Genomic DNA, 22,668 nt, shown 5'->3' on the forward strand with positions numbered 1-22,668 from the left:
TGATTGCAGCCTAGACAATTGCCATTCCACTCTATTACAAATGGAGAAAATAATATATTTAATTAAGGAAGGTACAAAAATACAACACATCAGTCTTTATGTGTGTCAGAACATCTGAAGTTCATAAATATAATGTTTTTATTCATATCATAAACAGTGAACTATACAATTCATTCTATTTGGAAATTTATAATGTGAGATGGAAAAAACAGATGAATGCTTTTTAAACCAAAATGTTGAGGAAATAACATAAACTATTTCAGTGGGTTTAACATTTTAAATATACAACCTCTTCAATATTAGAAACTAAGGATGGTTTCTCAACACTTACTTTTCAACAGGCTTTTTCCAAGCTACATTTATATAGTATTTTCATTGTCACTTAATAATGTTGCTAAGAAATTCTAAAATAAATATTAACTGTAATATTATATAGATGAATCACTGTATAAGTTAAACTATTCACAAAGGCATGAGGCGGGCATCAGTTGACTTTAGATTTGGTCATTACACTTGTCCCTAAGTTTCTTGACTTCATTAAAGGACTGTCACAGACTCCCTACTACATGAACTCACAGCACACAAGAAAATCCACTTACCCTTTGAAACCTCATGCTTTATGAAGCAGCAGGACATACTTTCCCCTCTTCCTAGAATGACCTCCATCTTCTAATGTCCCACTCATTTCTCAAGATCCTCTAAAATTTATATGGAGTCTCCATCCTTTGGGATACAACAGCACTAAATAACATGCTTCTATAAGCACATCAAGCATTCCATTATTGGTTCTCATTATTATAAGAGCCACAACAATGTTTATACCTAATATGTCTGCTGAATGAAAAAAGAATAAAGGTATTGTCTATCAAGATGAAGTAAAATAATATTCCCACTTCCTTTTTTGCAAGGTATTTTGTATAATACAGTTCAAGATCACATATGTTTTCCTTTGGAAGATGCAAAAAGAAATCCTATTTCAAGACACAACCATTTCTCACATATGTGACTACAATCCTTCTATTATACCTGAAAGCAAAATAATCAAAATGGACAAAGAAAGGACTTTTAACTTGACCTTATTGAATTCAATCACTCTTCCTAGCATGTTAAAAATCTTTCAGGATATTGAAACATTGGAGGTATTTGTTATCTTTTCCATTTTTCAAACATCTACCTGAGGCTATACTATTTGCTACAAATTAGGTATGCTTTATCCAAAATGCTTAGGACCAGAAGTGTTTTGGATTTCAGACTTTTTTCAGATTTAGGGATATTTGTATATTATATACTTACAGCAGTTTGCTATCCCAAATCCAAAAATTCCAAATCTAAAATGCCCCAAACTTCCAAACTTTTTGAGCCATTTGGATTTAAGCACTTTGGATTTTGAATTATCAGATTTGGGATGCTTGACCTGTATTTGCAATTGGTTAACCCTACTTTGTGACACTGACAGTATGAGCCTATTCAGCATTCTTTGCAGATTATCAACTTAGCAAGACACAGCGTTCTAAGTTGAAAACTCCCTTGAATCTTGGAGAAAACTTCTGCATTGTCTTCTATCATCCAATTATTTTGATGAAAAGCTAAATGCCATCTTGATTCATATCCCTTGAGTAACTTGTGTTTTTTTCTTTCTAATCTTTGAAAATATGCTCCTTAGTGCTCTAAAATTTCACAATGACATGTCTGAGAGTGTGCGTGTGCTTTCTCATTCATTGTGATAAGCATCAAAACAATACAAAAGATCAACAAACAAAGAGCTGGTTTTTTGAAAAGATAAACAAAATTGAACAAACCTTTAGACTAAAAAAAAAATAGAAGGGAGACTCAAAAGAAAAACTAGAAATTATATCTGATACCAAAGAAATACAAAGAATCATTAAATGGTTATGAACAATTATATGCAACAAACTGGATAACTTGGAAAAAATGGTAAATTTCTGGATACATACAACCTACCAAGATTGAACTAGGAAGAAACAGAACAGACAAATAACGAGTAAGAAGACTGAATCAGTTCTACAAAGTCTCCTACCAAAGCAAAGCCCAGGACTTGATAGCTTCACTGCTGAATTCCACCAAACATTTAAACAACTAATAGCAATTCTACTCAAACTATTCTAAAATATAAAAGAATGGAATACTTTCAAATTCATTCTATGAGGCCAGCATTATCCTGATAACAAAATTAGACAAGGACATAACAAAAGAAGAAAACTACAGGCCAATATCCCTGATGAACAAGATGCAAAAATTCTCAACAAAATACTAGCAAACCAAATTCAACACAGCACATTAAAAAGATCATTCACCATGATCAAGTGGGATTGATTCCAGAGATGCAAGGATGGTTAATCATAAGCAAATCAATAAGCATGATACATAATACTAACAGAATGAAGGGCAAAAACCGTATGATCATTTCAATAGATACAGAAAAAGCATCTGACAAAATTCAACATCCTTTCATGATAAAAAAAAAAATTCAATAAATTAGGTATACAAGGAATGTACCTCAATACAAATAGGCCTTTTCAATATCCACAAATCAATATCCACAATATCCATACGTCATTTCCTCTAAATCCTTGTCCGCCATTGGTCTTCTCTCGATTTTAGCAATCCACTACCCCAATAGTGAGCTTGCCATTATCAGAATCTACAATTTCTCTGAACTCTTGTTCTCAACATCTGATCCATTCTCTGACCACTACCATTTTTTTTTTTTAACAACTAGTTCACTTGCTCTATAACTCTACTACTTTACTTCTTCAAACTTCCAAGAAATTTGATCAGGTGAATCCATTAATTTTTCACCATGTATCAGTTTTCTCTAATCTTCACTTACTTCCTTACCATATCAGATTTGGTAGTCCATTATGGTAATCGGTCTCATAAAAACATTTTATCTGTAATTCTCTGTTTTAAAATCTGAACCCTGCTTTCAGTTGCTTAGATGCTGCTAAACAAATTACTTCCAGCGAAAATCACCTAACAAGGATGGCTGATTTCAGTTCAAAATTTAGGATCTCAAACTCTAGATGGGAATTCTACAATACCTGTTTCCCTCATGAGTTTATTATTTTCATGCTTTTTTCAAATTTATAGATCATCAAGGCTCCTTAATCTCTCCACTAACAAAATCTACAAAGTCTCCCTAGACGTATATACGATTCCTCCGGTTACAGAGAAGTTACAAAGGCCTATTCCTCAACACCTCCCGCTAGCTTCTGCATCCCATTGCCTCTCTCTTCCTCAAGGACTTCATTGCTTCATGATCTGATTCTCTTTCCTGATCATCAACCTCTCCCACTAAACTCAATCAATTAATACTCAAATGTGTTCTAATATTGCTTATTTAAAAACAAAATCAATAATTCTTTCATCCTACTTCTCAATTCTGAGTTACTGAAATTGGTTGCTCTATCCTTACTGAAAACACTAGATAATGAAAACTTGCAAAATTAGATACCCAAAATGTATCCTTGGATCAGGCTGCAGCTTAGACTGCACTGATTTGGGCTCAATAGAATTATATTTACTAAATAGTGAATTATATTTGCTAAATAACAAATTTCACTGTAGTGAAATTTGTTACAAATAATTACATAAGCATCATCTTTATAATTATAAAATATAAACTATAGAGATATTATTGAAGGAATTGTCCTTTTGAACATTCATAAGGGGAACTTCATCTTTGACTCAGCATCAGTAAAGGGTGTACATCTCCTCAACAAAAGATTGAACATGCTGAAAATGGAAACTAAATGATTTCTTGTTATTTTAGGTGGCTAGCACCTTTTTTATCATACAGTATGCATTTCTGAGTATTAATCTTATTTCTACTTTTATTAGTTTCCTATCCTGATTTTCTCTTTCTGGTTCTTGAAATACTTATATATTCTTCTCATATTTTAGATATTTTAAAACTCTTCTAAATTATTTAAGAAGCAAGTAGAACAAGGCAATGTACAAATAGAGAATAAAGATAAAAACAGGAAGATCCAAGATGGCCGTTTAGGAACAGCTCGGAGTTGCAGCTCCCAGTGAAAGCGCAGAGGGTGAGTGGACGCCGCATTTTTATTGCCCACGGACCAGAAGATTCCCAGGTGGAGGAGCCCTACAGGTCACCAGCGCGGCTGTTTTGCCGCTCGCCCCAGTCGGCAGTTCTCCATACAAAATACACTGGACCAGGTGCCCTTCTGGCTGGCAATAGGAGACCCGGGAAGTCGCCCATTCATCTGATTAAAGAGGGGACTGAACAGACAGCCAGGCCAGGAGAGTCCTGGGCAAAAAAAGGGCCAGGAATCTCAGTGCTGCTGTTTAAGCCAGCGCAGTGAGTCGCCGCACAGGAAATCACAGAGATTCCACTGCCCTTTCAACAAGTGACTGGGATAGAGGCGACTGTTCAACTAAAAAAGAAAAAAAAGGCTCTGAGGCAGGGAGCCAGGTGTTCAGGCTCAGCTGATCCCACCCCCACAAAAGAACAGCAATCAGAAACTCTCTGGATTGAGAGTTTCACAGCAAGCGCAGCTGAACCCGGGACTGTCCAGCTCTGTGGGGGAGGGGTGTCCGCCATTACCGGGGCACTTCACGACTAAGGAGGTAGTCCGCCATTGCTGAGGCAGCCTGCCATTGCCAAGGCAACCCGCCATTGCCGAGGCTGCCTGCTGTTGCCAAGGCAACCTGCCATTACAGAGAGAGTCAGCCAATACAGAGGAGGGCCACCATTGCCGAGGCAGTTCTAACTACACCCATATAAACAAGACTGCAGGGAAGTTCACACGGCAGCTGGGCGGAGCCCACAGCAGCTCAGCAAAGCCTCTGCAGACAGACAGTGACCAGGCTGCCTCCTTGCTGGGCAGGGCAGCCCTGAAAAAAAAAAAAGGGGCAGCAGCACAATGGAAACTCATAAATAAAGCCCTAGCTCCCTGGGACAGAGTGCCTGGGAACAAAAAGCGGTTTATGAGTTCTGCTGCAGCAGACCTAAATGTACCTGCCCAGCAGCTCTGAATGAACAACAGAGCTCACAGCTCAGCACTTGAGCTCCTATAAAGGACAGACTGTCTCCTCAAGCAGCTCCCTGACCCCTATATATCCAAAGAGTCACCTCATAAAGGAAAGATCAGACTGACATTTGATGGGTATCCTTCTGGGACAAAGCAGAGGAAGAAACTGGTAGCAACCCTTACTGTTCTTCACCTGCTGCAGGTGATCCCCAGGCAAGCAGGGCCTAGAGTGGACCTCAGCAGTCCTACAGCAGAGGGGCAAGGCTGTTAGAAGGAAAACTAAGAAACAGAAATAACTTCATCATCAACAAACAGAACGTCCACTCAGAGACCCAATCTGAAAGTCAGCAACTACAAAGACGACAGGTAGATAAATCCATAAAGATGGGAAGAAACCAGCACAAAAAGGATGAAAACACTCGAAACCAGAACACCTCTCCTCCTACAAGGGATCACAACTCCTCACCAGCAAGGGAACAAGGTTGGAGGGAGAACGAGTGTGATGAAATGACAGAATCAGACTTCAGAAGGTGGATAGTAAGAAACTTCCATGAACTAAAAGAACATGTTCTAACCCAATACAAAGAAACTAAGAACCTTGAAAAAAGATTTGACGAAATGCTAACGAGAATGGACAAATTAGAAAGGAATATAAGTAAATTGATGGAGCTGAAAAACACAACACAAGAACTTCGCGAAGCTTGCACAAGTTTCAACAGCTGAATTGACCAAGCAGAAGAAAGGATATCAGAGGTCGAAGATCAACTCAATGAAATAAAACGAGAAGGCAAGAATAGAGAAAAAAGGGTAAAAAGGAATGAACAAAGTCTCCAAGAAATGTGGGACTATGTGAAAAGACCTAAACTACATTTGATAGGTATACCTGAATGCAACGAAGAGAATGAATCCAAGCTGGAAAATACACTTCAGGATATTATGCAGGAAAACTTCCCCCACCTAGCAAGGCAGGCCAATATTTGAGTCCAGGAAATACAGAGAACACCACAAAGACATTCATCAAGAAGAGCAACCCCAAGGCACATAATCGTCAGATTCACCAGAGTTGAAATGAAGGAGAAAATACTAAGGGCAGCCAGAGAGAAAGGTTGGGTTACCCACAAAGGGAAGCCCATCAGACTCACAGCAGATCTCTCAGAAGAAACCCTACAAGCCAGAAGAGAGTGGGGATCAATATTCAACATCCTGAAAGAAAAGAACTTTCAACCCAGAATCTCCTATCCAGCCAAACTAAGCTTCATAAGTGAAGGAAAAATAAAATCCTTTGTGAACAAGTAAGTACTCAGAGATTTCGTCACCACCAGGCCTGCTTTACAAGACCTCCTGAAAGAGGCTCTACACATATAAAGTAACAACCAGTACCACCTACTCCAAAAACATATGAAAGGATAAAGAGCATCAACACAATGAAGAATCTGCATTAACTAATGGGCAAAACAGCCAGCTAGCACCAAAATGGCAGTATCAAATTCACACATAACAATATTAACCCTAAATGTAAATGGACTAAATGCCCCAATCAAAAGACACAGACTGGCAAATTGGATAAAAAGCCAAAACCCATCGGTGTGCTGTATCCAGGAAACCCATCTCACATGCAAGGATACACAAAGGCTCAAAATAAAGGGATGGAGGAAGATTTACCAAGCAAATGGAGAGCGAAAAAAAAGCAGGAGTTGCAATTCTCATCTCTGATAAAATAGACTTCAAATCAACAAAGATCAAAAGAGACAAAGAAGGACGTTACATAATGGAAAAAGGATCAATGCAACAAGAGCTAATGATCCTAAATATATATGCACCCAATACAGGAGCACCCAGATACATAAGGCAAGTTCTTAATGACTTACAAAGAGACTTAGACTCCAACACAATTATGGTGGGAGACTTTAACACCCCATTGTCAATATTAGACAGATCAACCAGACAGAAAATTAAGAAGTATATCCAGGACTTGAACTCAGACTTGGACCAAGCAAACCTAGTAGACATTTACAGAACTCTCCACCCCAAATCCACAGAATATACATTCTTCTCAGCAGCACATCACACCTACTCTAAAATTGAATACATAATTGGGAGTAAATCACTCCTCAGCAAATGCAAAAGAACGGAAATCATAACAGACAGTCTCTCAGACCACAGTGCAATCAAGTTAGAACTCAGAATTCAAAAACTAACTCAGAACCTCACAGCTTCATGGAAACTGAAAAACTTGTTCTTGAATGTTGACTGGATAAACAATGAAATGAAGGCAGAAATAAAGATGTTCCTCAAAACCAACGAGAATGAAGACACAACGTACCAGAATCTCTCGGACACATTTAAAGCAGTCTCTAGAGGAAAATATATATCCATAAGTGCCCACATGAGAAGCAAGGAGAGATCTAAAATTGACACCCTATCGTCAAAATTGAAAGAGCTAGAGGAGCAAGATCAAAAAACTCCAAACCTAGCAGAAGACAAGAAATAGCTAAGATCAGAGCAGAACTGAAGGAGATAGAGACACAAAAAAACCATCAAAAAATCAAAAAATCCAGGAGCTGGTTTTTGAAAAGATCAACAAAATAGACCACTAGCCAGATTAAAAAAGAAAAGAGAGAATAACCAAATCGATGCAATAAAAAACAATAAAGGGGATATCACCACAGATTCCACAGAAATTCAAACCATCATCAGAGATTATTACAAACAACTCTATGCACATAAACTAGTAAACCTGGAAGAAATGGATAAATTCCTGGACACTTGCCTCCTCCCAAGCCTAAACCAGGAAGAAGCCGAAACCCTGAACAGACCCATAACAAGGTCTGAAGTTGAGGCGGCAATTAAGAGCCTACCATCCAAAAAAAGCCCAGGTCCAGATGGGTTCACAGCTGAATTCTACCAGACATACAAAGAGGAGCTGGTACCATTCCTTCTGAAACTATTCCAAACAATCCAAAAAGAGGGAATCCTTCCCAAATCATTTTAAGAGACCAACATCATCCTGATACCAAAACCCAGCAGAGACTCAACAAGAAAATATCCATGATGAACATTGATGCAAAAATCTTCAATAAAATACTGGCAAGTCGATTGCAACAGCACATCAAAAAGCTTATCCACCATGATCAAGTAGGCTTCATCCCAGGGATGCAAAGCTCGTTCAACATACCCAAGTCTATAAACGTAATTCACCACATAAACAGAACCAAAGACAAAAACCACATGATTATCTCAACTCATGCAGAGAAGGCCTTTGACAAAATTCAACAGCCCTTTATGCTAAAAACCCTCAACAAGCTAGATATTGACGGAACGTATCTCAAAATAATAAAAGATATTTATGACAAACCAACAGCCAATATCATACTGAATGGGCAAAAACTGGAAGCATTCCCTTTGAAAACTGGCACTAGACAAGGATGCCCTCTCTCACCACTCCTATTCAATATATTACTAGAAGTTCTAGCCAGAGCAATCAGGCAAGAAAAAGAAATAAAGGGTATTCAAATAGGAAAGGAGGAAGTAAAACTGTCTCTATTTGCAGACGACATGAGTGTATATCTAAAAGACCCCATAGTCTCAGCCCAAAATCTCCTGAAACTGATAAGCAACTTCAGCAAAGTCTCAGGATACAAAATCAATGTGCAAAAATCACATGCATTCATATACACCAATAACAGACTTAAAGAGAGCCAAATCAAGAACAAACTTCCATTCACAATTGCCACGAAGAGAATAAAATACCTAGGAACACAACTAACAAGGAACGTAAAGGACCATTTCAAGGAGAGCTACAAGCCACTGTTAAACGAAATAAGAGAGGACACAAACAGATGGAGAAACATTCCATGTTCATGGTTAGGAAGAATCAATATCGTGAAAATGGCCATACTACCCAAAGTAATTTACAGATGCAACACTATCCTCATCAATCTACCAATGACCTTCTTCACAGAACTGGAAAAAAATTACCTTAAACTTCATATGGAACCAAAACACAGCCCACATAGCCAAGTCGATTCTAAGCAAAAAGAACAAAGCGGGAGGCATCACACTACCAGACTTCAAACTATACTACAAGTCTACAGTAATCAAAACAGCATGGTACTGATACCAAAACAGAGATATAGACCAATGGAACAGAACAGAGGTCTCGGAGGCAACACAACATATCTACAACGATCCGATCTTTGACAAACTTGACAAAAACAAGCAATGGGGAAAGGATTCCCTGTTTAATAAATGGTGTTGGGAAAACTGGCTAGCCATGTGCAGAAAGCAGAAACTGGACCCCTTCCTGACACCTTACACTAAAATTAACTCCAGATGGATTAAAGACTTATAAGACCTAACACCATAAAAACCCTAGAAGAAAATCTAGGCAAAACCATTCAGGACAAAGGACTTCATGACCAAAACACCAAAACCATTGGCAACAAAAGCCAAAATAGACAAATGGGACTTAATCAAATTCCACAGCTTCTGCATGGCAAAAGAAACAGTCATTAGAGTGAATCGGCAACCAACAGAATGGGAAAAAAATTTTGCAGTCTACGCATCTGACAAAGGGCTGATATCCGGAATTTACAAAGAACTAAAACACATTTACAAGAAAAAAACAAACAAGCCCATTCAAAAGTGGGCAAAGGATATGAACAGATACTTTACAAAAGAAGACATACATGAGGCCAACAAACATATGAAAAAATGCTCATCATCACTGGTCATCAGAGAAATGCAAATCAAAACTACATTGAGATACCATTTCACGCCAGTTACAATGGTAATCATTAAAAAATCTGGAGACAACAGATGCTGGAGAGGATGTGGAGAAATAGGAACACTTTTACACTGTTGGTGGGAGTGTAAATTAGTTCAACCATTGTGGAAGACAGTGTGGCGATTCCTCAAGGATTAAATCCAAAGGATTATAAATCATTCTACTCTAAGGACACATGCACACTAATGTTCATTGCAGCACTGTTTACAATAGCAAAGACCTGGAACCAACCCAAATGCCCATCGATGATAGACTGGACAGGGAAAATGGGGCACAAATACACCATGGAATATTATGCAGCCATCAAAAACGATGAGTTTGTCTCCTTTGTAGGGACATGGATGAACCTGGAAACCATCATTCTCAGCAAACTGACACAAGAGCAAAAGATCAAACACCGCATGTTCTCACTCATAGGCGGGTGTTGAACAATGAGAACACATGGACACAGGGAGGGCAACACTACACACTGGGTCTGTTGGGGGGAAATAGGGGAGGATTAGCGGGGGGTGGGGAGTTGGGAAGAGATAACATGGGGAGAAATGCCAGATATAGGTGATGGGGAGGAAGGCAGCAAATCACACTGCCACTTGTGTACCTATGCAACAATCTTGCATGTTCTTCACATGTACCCCAAAACCTAAAATGTAATAAAATAAATTAAAAAATAAAAAATAAAATAAAAAGATAAAAACAGATATTGAGATAGGCAAAACCAAGAAAAATATAGAAGCAGAAAGGGACAAGAGAGATTGGGAAGAGAGAGGTAGCAGTGTTTGATGTATACGGTAATAAGTCACTATGTGGATCTGGATCTTAGGAAAGCAGCGTAAGAATATATACATATTTAGGTAAGAGCATATTTCTTCTGAAATCTCATTATACTGAATCACTCGATATTATAGACATCCATGTAGAAATATTTTGCAATATTAATTATAAAAACATTTATCTTAGAAAATTAGAACTGCCTGCCCTGTTATTTTCAATTTAGGACTGTGATAACAGTTTTCAGAAATGTTGCTAGCATATTTTTCCCAAACTGAAGCACTACTTTCCTTTTTTTTTTTTTTTTTTAAAACAGGGTCTCACTCTGTTGTGCAGGCTGGAGTGCAGTACATGGAATCTCAGCTCACTGTAGCCTCAACCTCCTGGGCTCAACCTCCCACTTCACCTTCCAGAGTAGCTGGACTACAGTCATGTGCCACCATACCCAGCGAATTTTTTTTTAAGTAGAGAATAGGCCTCACTATGTTGCCCAGACTGGCCTCAATCTCCTAGGCTCAACTTATCCTCCCAACTTGGCCTCCCAAAGTGTTAGGATTACAGGTGTAAGCCACTACCCGCAGCTAGTATTCTGCTTTATAAAAATAAAATCCTACTCAGTTCCCCAGGGAATGTGGTTTGGTATCTGAGACAATGAGCTATACTTTACTTTTCTCTTGTCTGCTTTTACTGGTCTATACTGAATCAGAAAAATGAACTAAAATTGCCATACAGCACACATGAAGCCTTGGTTGATTACCAAGCAAGTTTTAAAAAGAGATGAATATGTGGAACCCACAGAAAATACTATACAAGAGCCCAGGACAATTCTATTTGGGTTATGATCATTTGACTGTTTACTATGGAAGAAATACTAGGTTCTTTCCAGTTGTAAGATTTTTTTGTAAATCAGATTCTGGACTATATATAAATTAATACTAGGTATCTCTCAGAAAATGAAAAATGTCAAACACAGGTTGGATACAAATTACTTCATTCCTTTCTTAGGAATGAATACTCTGATAAAGCAATAGGAGCACTAACATCTGCCTCAACCCCAGAAAAGCATACTCTCATTATATCTATCTCTCTCCATCATCAAAGGCAACTCCTAGGTAGGATTCTGTGTGTCACTGAAGCCAAAAACCATCATAGAATCATAATGGCTATTATTCAGGTATCAATTTATACAGTTCACTTGGCTCCTTGTTTAAAAGGTCCTGTCCTATTCCATTATTTGATTTTGTCTACCTAACACTATGGTTAAGTCAGAGAATTGCCATACATTCAGATAAAGAAAATAAATCAGCTATATACTTGATTTTGGTAAAATTTAGATAGTGGTAAGGTAATCATGGGCAATATCAGTGTTCTACTTGTTACTTCTATTAAAAGTTATAAATAAAATACATTAGGATATAAATATATTTATTTGTATAAATTTTTGCCTTTTTTAATGGTCTCAGTTGCAGATTCATTATACAGCACCATTAACTGCAGTCAAACAAATGGGTACAATTTCCCCAAGAAATATTAGCATAACTTTTTTAGTTTAACTATGGAGAATTGTTAAACTAAGAGAAATGCACCAAAATGGTTCTACCATCCAAACGGAGATTAAAGCTAATCAAAGCAAAATGGTGCTATGTACTTACAGTTAGCAATATTGTACTATACATCTGAAATTTTGTTAAGTGGGTAGATTTCAGGTTAAGTCTTCTTATCAAAATAAAATGATTTGTTTTTTTAAAAAGATGGTGCCAATGTAAAGAATACTGCAATCATGACCAATCGCAAAAAAAAAAAAAAAAAAAAAAAAAAAAAAAAAAAAATAAAGAATCTTCTCTTTCTTCTCAGAGTTGTTTTTTATTTCTGTGACCTATTACAGTCTTCAGTAGTATTCAAGTCTATTTTACCAGTCACCAATTGACATATTCCAGAAACTATTGTTTTAGCCATAAAAACATTGTTAGAGTTTCTAAATGGAATGTCTGTTCCTCCTGCTAATATCTTTCTTTTTCAAAAACCGATGGCCTTATTGTACTCTTATTATTAGAAAAGTAATAACCAACTACAACTGCAAGTACATGGGTGGAAAGTGCAAGCTCACAGAAAAACTACAGTTTAAAATTGGAACATCCTGAGTCAGATTATGTGAAGGCTGCGTGTGTGTGTGTGTGTGTGTGTGTGTGTGTGTGTGTGTGTGTGTGTGTACTTTTTCCCCTCAACACAAATTTGTTAAACACTTCCTTTCTTAATATCTTTCTTTATTTCCATGAAGATGTGTATAACTCAGTGAGTTCTGTAGCTTCAGTATACCATAAACTTCAAGAGCCAGTTTTACATTGGCTAGTTTCAACAATTATTCTCACATACATATAGCAACCAAATCAATAAAGCGTATTTAAATGCAAACTTGACTATATAGTTACTACCTTTCTGCCTATTGAAATTACACTGAGCAAAAGTTATCTACTTTCACTGTCATCTTTGCCAATGTCTAAAAGGAATAAATAAGAATATATGCAAACAAAAAAATTCCAGATTTTAGGAGTTCCCAAACCTAGTTCACCATATACCTACCTCAAAAATATTTTTCATTTCTTTAAATTCCTCTCTCAGACTTTCCTTAGCTCCAAGACCAAAATTACATACACTCAGATAAAGTGAACATATCAGTGACATATCTGATTTTTGGTGAAATTTAGATCATGGTAAAGTAATCATGGCAACATCAGTGTTCTCTAATAAAACACAATCCTAACTTCACAACTTTTACATCCTATATACTTAATATGGCTTTTATTTACTGAAATCTAACTGAACATTGTGCTTTGCAGGAGTCATTGATGTGAGGATGCTCTGTAATGTAGTAGCCTTAGAAAAAAATTTAAAAAGCAGTAATAGCATGGTTTTACTTACGAGAAGTTTTGGAAGCAAGAAGAGTAACTCGGGAACCTCCTAAGAAGTGAAAACCCATTACATTCACCTGATCATCATCTGACTGACTGGCAAAGCCTATAAAGAAAAGAGAGAAATCACCTTATGTAACCAGAAGGCAAAATCAACATATTTGAAATAGTAACCTTAGTTGAATGATGGGTGTTTTCTATGTCACTAGTCACGTATAAACTCCATGTGTGAACTATAATATATTAACTTTGATTTCCATAGTAGCCTCCAATTAATGAAACTTCTGCCTTACAATAAAACTCTGGAATCATTTAATTTCATTTGTTCTAATGGTTGATTCCAAATATGAGACAGAATACGCACAAGATGAGCCTAGAATATCTTTTCACACCAGATAGCAAGGAAGCTATCAGCAAACCAGTAGCGTTTTATAAAAAGGACTTGAAAGACAGCTTAAAGAGACTACTATCGACCAGAGATAAAAATATTTGGGTATAAAGGACAATAATAATTGCAATGGAGTAAAACACATCAAATATGTTTAAAGGCATGAGTTCATACAGAGACTTAAAAACAAAATAACAACAAATAGTCACTATTGAAGGATCCTAGAGAATTGACATTATCTATTTTAAACTCTATTTAAAAAAATGTTTAAAACAGTAATTAAGGGAAAGAACCAAGCATTTATCCTGAAAACCCTACTCATACTGCACCATATAACCACTATTAGTTAAAGTAAATGTTCTCTGTATAGAAATATTCCAGCTAAAAAATGAAGAAAGTATGAAAGCAATAGAATATCTATTTTTCAGCCTATAGTGAACTAATGGATCTCAGCATTGAATACCAATGGCTGTTACCATCACACACAAAAGAAGACAAATATTATGTACCCTCTGCTGAAAGTCTATACTACCACCCATGAAGAAATCTGGTCAAAATAATCAGTCTTGACTCTACTAGCTCTAGATCCAATTTACAAACAACTTAACAGACAAAAGAAATATTAAACATCATCGCAGTGGTAAAGGATGTCACCAAGATGGTAAAGTAGGGGACGCCAGTCTTTATCCCTGGCAAAAAATAGAGTGAGAGAAAGACAGCTATTTAAAAACCAGAATAGTCCTGTGAGAGCTCAAGGGCCCATTTAAGAAGCTCCAGCAATACAGAACAAATGGCTGGTTGTATCAGCATACCTAAGGTGCCTACGAATGGCTAGTGACAAAGAATAAAGGCAACAGGCTATTGGTGACAGCCATGGAGTGGGAACTTGCATGGTTCCCAGCAGCCTGCTCCACAGAAAACACCAGCATCTTACGCCACTGAGGTAACCAACAGCCATTTTTACCAGGGAACCCCAGAGAGGAAGTCATGGCCCTACATTCCCTTGCTCAAGAAGTAGTTGCTGTTGTACCACCCCAGGACCAAAACCACCACCTCTCCAGACCTTGCACATTCCCCTAACCCCCAGGCCACATTCAGGAATGTGCATACTTCAGACACTGGCTCTGTGGCTGCACTATGCCCAACCACGTCTCAGCTACCAGAGCTACCACCATAGTGAGCCAGCTCACACCCAAGGTCCTAGAACTAAGGTCCCTCTGCGTGTTCCGGTGGTTCAGTCATTACATCACCTGCCATAGACAACAAGGCCCCATTCTATACCCTAGAGCTACAGTAACAAAATCCATGCTCCCATCTTGGGCTCCTCAGCTGTTTCATAAACACTAATGCCTCACATACCATTACCAACAGAGTAATGGGGGTTCCTGTGCTCTGGGTACTGGTGCCTTTACCACCCAAAGCCCAGAGCCAAAGTCCTTTTACACATGCTCATGCTTCAGGACTTGGCTCCATGGCATTTCCATAGGTGCCACTCACCAGGCACTGGAAACTGGCCCACATGCCAGTCAGAGTGCCAAGGGGGATCCCCTTGGCCATGATTTCCCTGGTGGAAGAGAAAGAGATTGGAAGTACCCTAGTATCCACTGCCACTAAAGATCCCAACAGCCCTCACTATCACTGAGAACACTCACAGAGTTGGCAACTGAGGATACCTGCAATCTTTACCAACACCAACCACAGCTAAGAGAGCTGCACACAGTCTACATTGTTATGCCCTTGCCAGGGCCAGGACCTCTACACCTCGTACTGCCAGCAGCCTTGACCGTCCCAAAGAAGGTCTTTCCATACCAAAATCAGCACACGAAGTTGGAAAGAGGAGGCTGATCCACCAAATGTGCAGGCATCAAAGTATGGCAACAAGAAACATGAAAAACAAAGGAGACATATCCCTACCAAAAGAACACAATAATTTCCCAGTGGCTGACCCCAAAGAAATGGACACCTACAAGTTAACAAAGAATTCAAAAGAATTGTTTTCAGGAAGCTTTGTAAGCCAGAAAAAAGAAAAGAGAGAGAAACAGTTCAAAAAACTTAGAAGAATAACAAATTTTGGAGCTGAAAAAATACAATGAATGAAATGAAAACGTCTGAGCACCATGGCTCACACCAGTAATCCTAGCACTTTGGGAGGCCGAGATGGGCAGATCACTTGAGCCCAGGAGTTCAAGATTAGCCTGAGCAACAAAGTGAAACCTTATCTCTACAAAAAATAAGAAAATTAGCCAAGTGTGGTGGTATGCACCTGTAGTTCCAGCTACTTGGGAGGCTGAGGTCAGAGGATTGCTTGAGCCCAGGATGTCAAGGCTACAATTAGCCATAATAATGCCACTGTACTCCAGTCTGGATGAGAGAGCAAGATGGACAGAAGGGAGAGAGGGAAGGAGGAAGGGAGGGAAGGAGGGAGAGAGGGAAGGAGGAAGGGAGGGAAGGAGGGAGAGAGGGAAGGAGGAAGGGAGGGAGGGAGGGAGGGAGGGAAGGAGGGAAGGAAGGAAGGAAGGAAGGGAGGGAGGGAGGGAGGGAGGGAGGACATCAAAAGTAGAACTGATCAAGCAGAAGAAAGAATCTGTGAACTCAAAGTCAGATTATTAGAGAATACGGGGGTGGGGTGGTAGAATGAAAGGAAAGAAGAAAGCCTGCAAGACTTATGGAACAGTATCAAGAGAAACAATAAGAGCAAAACTTCCAAATCTGGAGAAAAGTGGAAATATCCAGATATAAGAAACTCATAACATCAAAACGTAAAATGTTGAACGGAGTAAAAATTAGTCACATAACTATGGAAAAAAAAACTAAATTACAGATCAATTTCTCTTATGAACTTAGAAATAAAAATTCTAAAATATAGTTTGGCAAATTAAATCTAAAGATATAGTGAAAAGATAATGCTTCATGACCATTTATAATTTATCTCAAGAATGCACGGCTGTTCTAACATTAAAAATTAATCAATGTAATTTACCATATTTAACCAAATAAAGAAGAAAATGATAAGAATGTCCCAGTTGATGTAGAAGTAGTCTTGAAAAAAAAATGCAATATCCACTCCTTATTAAAATCTCAGCAACCTAGGAATAGAAGGCAACTTCCTCACCCTGTTAAAAAAAAATCTAAAAACTGCTTATAGCTAAAACATACTTAATAGTGAAAGACAATGTCTGTTCTTACCATTTATATTCAACATTGTCCCAGAAGTTCTAGCCAAGGCAAAAAGCAAGCAAAAACAAACAATCCAGATTGGAAAGAAAGAAGTAAAACTGTTTTCATTTACACATAAGATGATCAGCTATATAGAACACTGACTGATTAAATCTACAAAAAAGTTAATAAAGTCCCACAAGTGATTTAACAATATTGCATGATAAAAGATTGATATAAGAATATCAACTGTAGCTAAGCATGGTGGCTCACACCTGTAATCCCAGCACTTTGGGAGGTTGAGGAGGGCGGATCACCTGAGGTCAGGAGTTCGAGACCAGCCTAACCAATATGGTAAAATATTGTCTCTACTAAAAATACAAAAATTAGCCAGGCATGGTAGCGTATGCTTGTAGTCCCAGCTACATGGGAGGCTGAAACAGGAGAATTGCTTGAACCCAGGAGGCAGAGGTTGTAGTGAGCCAAGAACACATGACTGCACTCCAGCTTGGACAACACAGTGAGACTTCATCTCAAAAGAAAGGAAAACCAATTGTATTTCTGTTTACTAGCAAAGAACAATTTGAAATTGAAATAAAACACAATAGCATAAAAATAAGTGAAATAGGGATATTCTGACAAAAGATGTGTAAAACCTATACATGAAAAAGTACAAACCCTCACAGAGAGAAACAAAATAGGCTGTAAATAAATGAAAGACAGTTTGCACTTTCATCTTAAGAAACCAGAATAAAGAGAGAAATTTATACCATGTTCAATATTGTTAAGATATCAATTCTCTCCAAATTGATTTATGGAATCGATATAATCCCAATTCCAATCAAAATCCCAACAGCCAGTTTTGTTTAATTTACAAGCTGATTCTAAGATTCATATGAAAATGCAAAGGACCTAAAATCTCCAAAACAACTTTGAGAATAAAGTTGGAGAAATTACACTGCTTGACTTTAAGACTTATATACAAATTTACAGTGATCAAAACACAATGTTATTGGTGTATAGCAATAGACAAAGAGATCAATGGAACAAAATTAAGAAAACAGAAATACACCCACATAAGTGTGGTCAGATGATTTTCAACAAAGTTGAAAGGTCAATTCAGTGGAAAAGGACAGTCTTTGAAAAATAATGCTGTAACAATTAGACACCCAGATGCACAACATGAATTTCACCCATACCTCACACCACACGTAAATATCAGCACAAAATGAGAAGACACTTAAATGTAAAGTTTAAAACTAGAAAACTTCTACCAAAAAAAGAGAGAGAAACTTTGTAACCTTGGATTAGGAAAGATTTCTTAGATATAACAGTAAAATAATGATTCATTAAGAAATTGATAAACTGGCATTTATCAAGATTAAGAACTGCTTTTCCAAAGATTCTGTTAAGAAAATGAAAATACATCCTTCAGACTGGGAGAAATTATTTGCAAATCACATATCAAATAAAGGAGTGAAAGAAGACAGATGAAAAAGAACACATACTGTAATAGTTCCATTTTATAAAATTCTAGAAAATGCAAGTTAATCTCTATAACAGAAACCAGATCAGTAGTTGCTTGGGATACGAGATAAGGGATTACTAATAGGCAAAAGGAAACTTTTGGCAGTGATAGATATGTTCAGCATCTTAACTGTTGAGATGGTTGCACAGATAAATACAGAAATCAAAACTTTTCAAAATTATATGTTTCAATGTGTAATTTATTGTACAAAACTTATACTTCAAATAAGCTTTATAAAAGGCATAAAAATATTCATTGAAGCTGTTTGCAAATAAAACAAGCATAAAAATGTACCAGAAAAAATAAGTAAATATTTTATAATCTTAGAATAGAGATCATTCCTAGCATAACATGAAAACCTGAAACTATGAGGAAAGCAATTAAGAAATTTTACTACCTAGATGTGGGATATTCCTCTCCCAAATCAACTCAACATGAAATTAGAGAAAGGCTCTAAAGATAATTTAGGCCCCATTTTTTGGATGATTAATTTGATAAACATAATTATATTTCTCATGCTATTTCCCTCAATTCTTTTAAAATTTTCTTCCTTGCATATTCAAAACTGTCATCAAAATTGAGGCAAATACTTTTACAACATCCACATCTGAAATAATTTTCTTTGCTAAATTTTTACAGATGTTTTTATTTACCTTTTGGTTATAGCTTATATATATCAAATTAAGTAAAATACCACATTCCTCAAAACGAATACTTAACAATTAAACTCACAAAGCATTTAATTTTGCTACTTCCAGGTTCCTGTGATCACTACAAACCTGGAGCCATTTAAAAGTAAAACTACTCATTTTGAGATGTTTCAGGTTATCTATGCAATGTCAATTCTAGCCTCAAACCCACATAACCAAATACTCAGCTTGTGGTTGTGATCCAGATTAAACCACTGAAACACACACACACACACACACACACACACACACACCCCTAAAAATATAAACCTTAAAAGAAAGAATTAAAAGAAGAAATGCAAGTCGTTAAGAAAAATTGTAACTATGCTAACAAGTAATTTAGAAAAGCAAGTTAAAAATGAAATGTCATTTTTTACCTAATAATGTCAAAAATTTTTAAAGACTTAATGAATCCAGCTGCTATCATGGGCATGAACCTTGATGCTGGAAGTATAACCTGATATAACTTTTCTGGAAGGCAGCTGGTATTTGAATAAAGATTTCAAATATTCATACCCATTAACTCAAGCATTTGTCTCCAAAGAATTTCTCCTAAGAGAAATAGAGACGTACAAAAAAACTGTATGTACATGACAACTTCAAATAATGGAATATTATGTAACCAGAAAAATATGAATATATTGACAAGCAAATGTAGAAATATACTTGAGCAACATAAAATACTATTATCAAATGACATTTTACCTGTTAATTATATTTAAGTAAAATTTTTGTCCAAAACTACTGATATCACGACACACATTGATGGTCAGGTAATTTAACCTATGTTCCCAGCCCCCTTTTCCCTAGCCCATTTAGTTCGCAGCCTCTTTTACTGCTAGAGGAAGCCATGTGACAAAATTATGGCTATTGAATTTCCCAGGGTATCTTTTGAAAACATGCTTTTCTGATAAAAGTTAACATCACTATATAGCTATTTCTTCCCCCTACCTCCTACCTTGTAATCAGATATGATGTCTGAAGCTGAAGCAAATATCTTATTGCCATGGAACAGGTCAACACACTAAAGATGGCAGATTACAAAGACAGAAAAAATGCTAGGCCTTTGATAACAGTCATGAACAACTGCCACAGCTTCCACTGTCCACTTCTGGATTTCTCTTTATGTGAGATAAAGAAATACTTTGGCCAGGCGCAGTAGCTCATGCCTGTAATCCCAACACTTTAGGAGGCCAAGATGGGAAGACCACTTGAGCCTAGGAGTTCAAAACCAGCTTGGGCAACATAGTTTGACTCTATCTCTACAAATAATGTTTTTTAATTAGCTAGGCATGGTGGTACATGCCTGTAGTCTCAGCTACTCTCAAGGGTAAGTGAAAGAATTGCTTGAGCCCAGGAGGTAGAGGCTGCAGTAAGCCATGATCATGCCACTGCACTCCAACCTAAATGACAGAATGAGACTGTCCCAAAAATGTTTTCATTGCTTAATTCACTTTTCTGGGGTGCCAGAAGCACCCCAGATAGCTATTTATATATGTAAATAAATGTTTTTCTATATAACTATTAAGCATATTAAAAGGTTTTTATAATTATAATATTCTCTATTGGCAAGGATTTGGGTATTAGACACCTTTATTCAAACATTCTTGTTAGGGTTAACTGGTATTCCTTCAGGAAGTCAATTTCACACTGTATTTCAGAAGCTTTAAAAACATCCTGATTCCTTCTTTGACCCAGCAATTTCACTTTTAAATATTCAGCAAATAAACTGTAATAAATTTAAAGGAGTATTGTTACAACAATATTCATCACAGGTGTATTTATAATATTAATAAACTAAAAACGACATGTATATCTAAAAGCATAATGCTGGTCAAATGATTTTATAGTATGGATTTATGACAGAATACTATGTAATCATTAACATCATATAACAAAAATATCTAATGACGTAAAAAGATGTCTCAAAAAAACAATATGGCAAGTAAAATTTTTCTTTTTGGGGATAAATGCTTAGAAAAAGTACTTCTTTAAAGATTAGAAAAACATACTGAAACACAAAAAGGTATTGCTGGATGGTAGAATTACTAGTAACATTCACTTTTTTCCTTTTGGTTACCCACATTTTCTAAATCTCACATTTCTTTTGTAATAAGAAAAGTTAAAGCTATTTTAACTATACCTATATTTGTTCACAGCAAGAGAACTGGAAATAAACAAATGGAAAGACATGTTGAGTAAAAGTTGTTTTATTTCTTCTCTATATATATTTTCTCTAGAAAGCTCATTAATTTTGCTTTTTTCAGTTAAAAAAATAGAAGATTTGCAATGGCAATTTTATCTCAGTCTTACTTTTGTAAGAGTGAAGTGATACTTGTTTTAAACAAGCACATGATTCCATTCGGTATGTTTAACATGAATACAAATTCAGGAATTTTTTTTTAGAAACCACTCCATATCATATATATTGGACCCCAGAAGAAATTTTTTAAAATTGTCACGGTGTCCCATTCCTAAAGTGGGTAAGAAGCAAATACATGCTGATAAGCATAATGACATCAAAACAATTGAGCCCAAAATCAGGAGGAAAATGGATAAGTCATCTAAGCTTTCTTTAGTACATATGACCCAAATCATATCTCATGGAGATTACCTTTCTGCTCAAAGGCACTCGTTTTTATTCAATCTCTAACTGGGTTCCATTTATCTACAGTAAAGATCAACTGTTCCTCAGAAGTCAGGTGCTTAAACATTTTTCAAAGCCACCAATAAATTTGCTGTTATTCATATAATTTCCAACTATGTTCCTAAGGTAGTATAGGAGACCCAAGAAACTAATAAGTTTGTGCAAGATGTTACAAAAGGTAGTGAGTCTGCCTTTTTCAGAATCCAAGCTTGTTATGAGAAATTGACTAAAAAATAAGGAGATTAAAGAAGAGAAGAGATGGGAGAAAGAAAGAACCCAAAAAGTAAAAAATATTTTGCTAACAATATATATACACACATACATATATATATGAACGTATATACATATATACACACACATATATGTATACACACACATGTATTGGATATATATACACACACACATATATATCCAAACTCAATTCACACTTTAGAATAATTATAATAAAATATTAAATTTTTGAGATTTTTCAGAGTTACATATAAATAAATTTTTGAAATACTGCAAATTGATAAAAAATAAATTTTAATCACTTTAGTTAATAACACAAAAGTTGACTTACCATAAATTTCTGAATCTTGGGGGAAGTATTGTTTGTATCCTAAATCTTATCCACTAATGCAAAGGTGAAGATGCATCTCATAGCCAACAGTGCTAATTTTTAATAAAGGGCTTAAAACGGTTGATTTAATTCCCAGATTTTATTCTTCAATTCTACCTCACCACCAAGAAAGTTAATGACATGACACACTAAAAATCTTTGTTACTAAGGATGTTTTATC

The 22,668-nt window shown here is 36.5% G+C and overlaps 1 protein-coding gene across 8 annotated transcripts in view; it reads right to left on the reverse strand.

Moving 5' to 3' along the window:
• BBS9 (Bardet-Biedl syndrome 9) overlaps positions 1 to 22,668 on the reverse strand; it is a 456,994-nt gene that overhangs the window by 202,231 nt on the left and 232,095 nt on the right. For all 8 annotated transcript variants that reach the window (XM_032286823.1, XM_032286822.1, XM_032286824.1 and 5 more), the window contains one exon: positions 13,489 to 13,584. In XM_032286823.1, the coding sequence (XP_032142714.1) occupies positions 13,489 to 13,584 (96 nt within the window). The remainder of the gene's footprint in view (positions 1 to 13,488; positions 13,585 to 22,668) is intronic.

Source organism: Sapajus apella, unplaced genomic scaffold, assembly GCF_009761245.1.
Source record: "Sapajus apella isolate SASKATOON/1434 unplaced genomic scaffold, GSC_monkey_1.0 scaffold19, whole genome shotgun sequence".
NCBI lineage: Eukaryota > Metazoa > Chordata > Mammalia > Primates > Cebidae > Sapajus > Sapajus apella.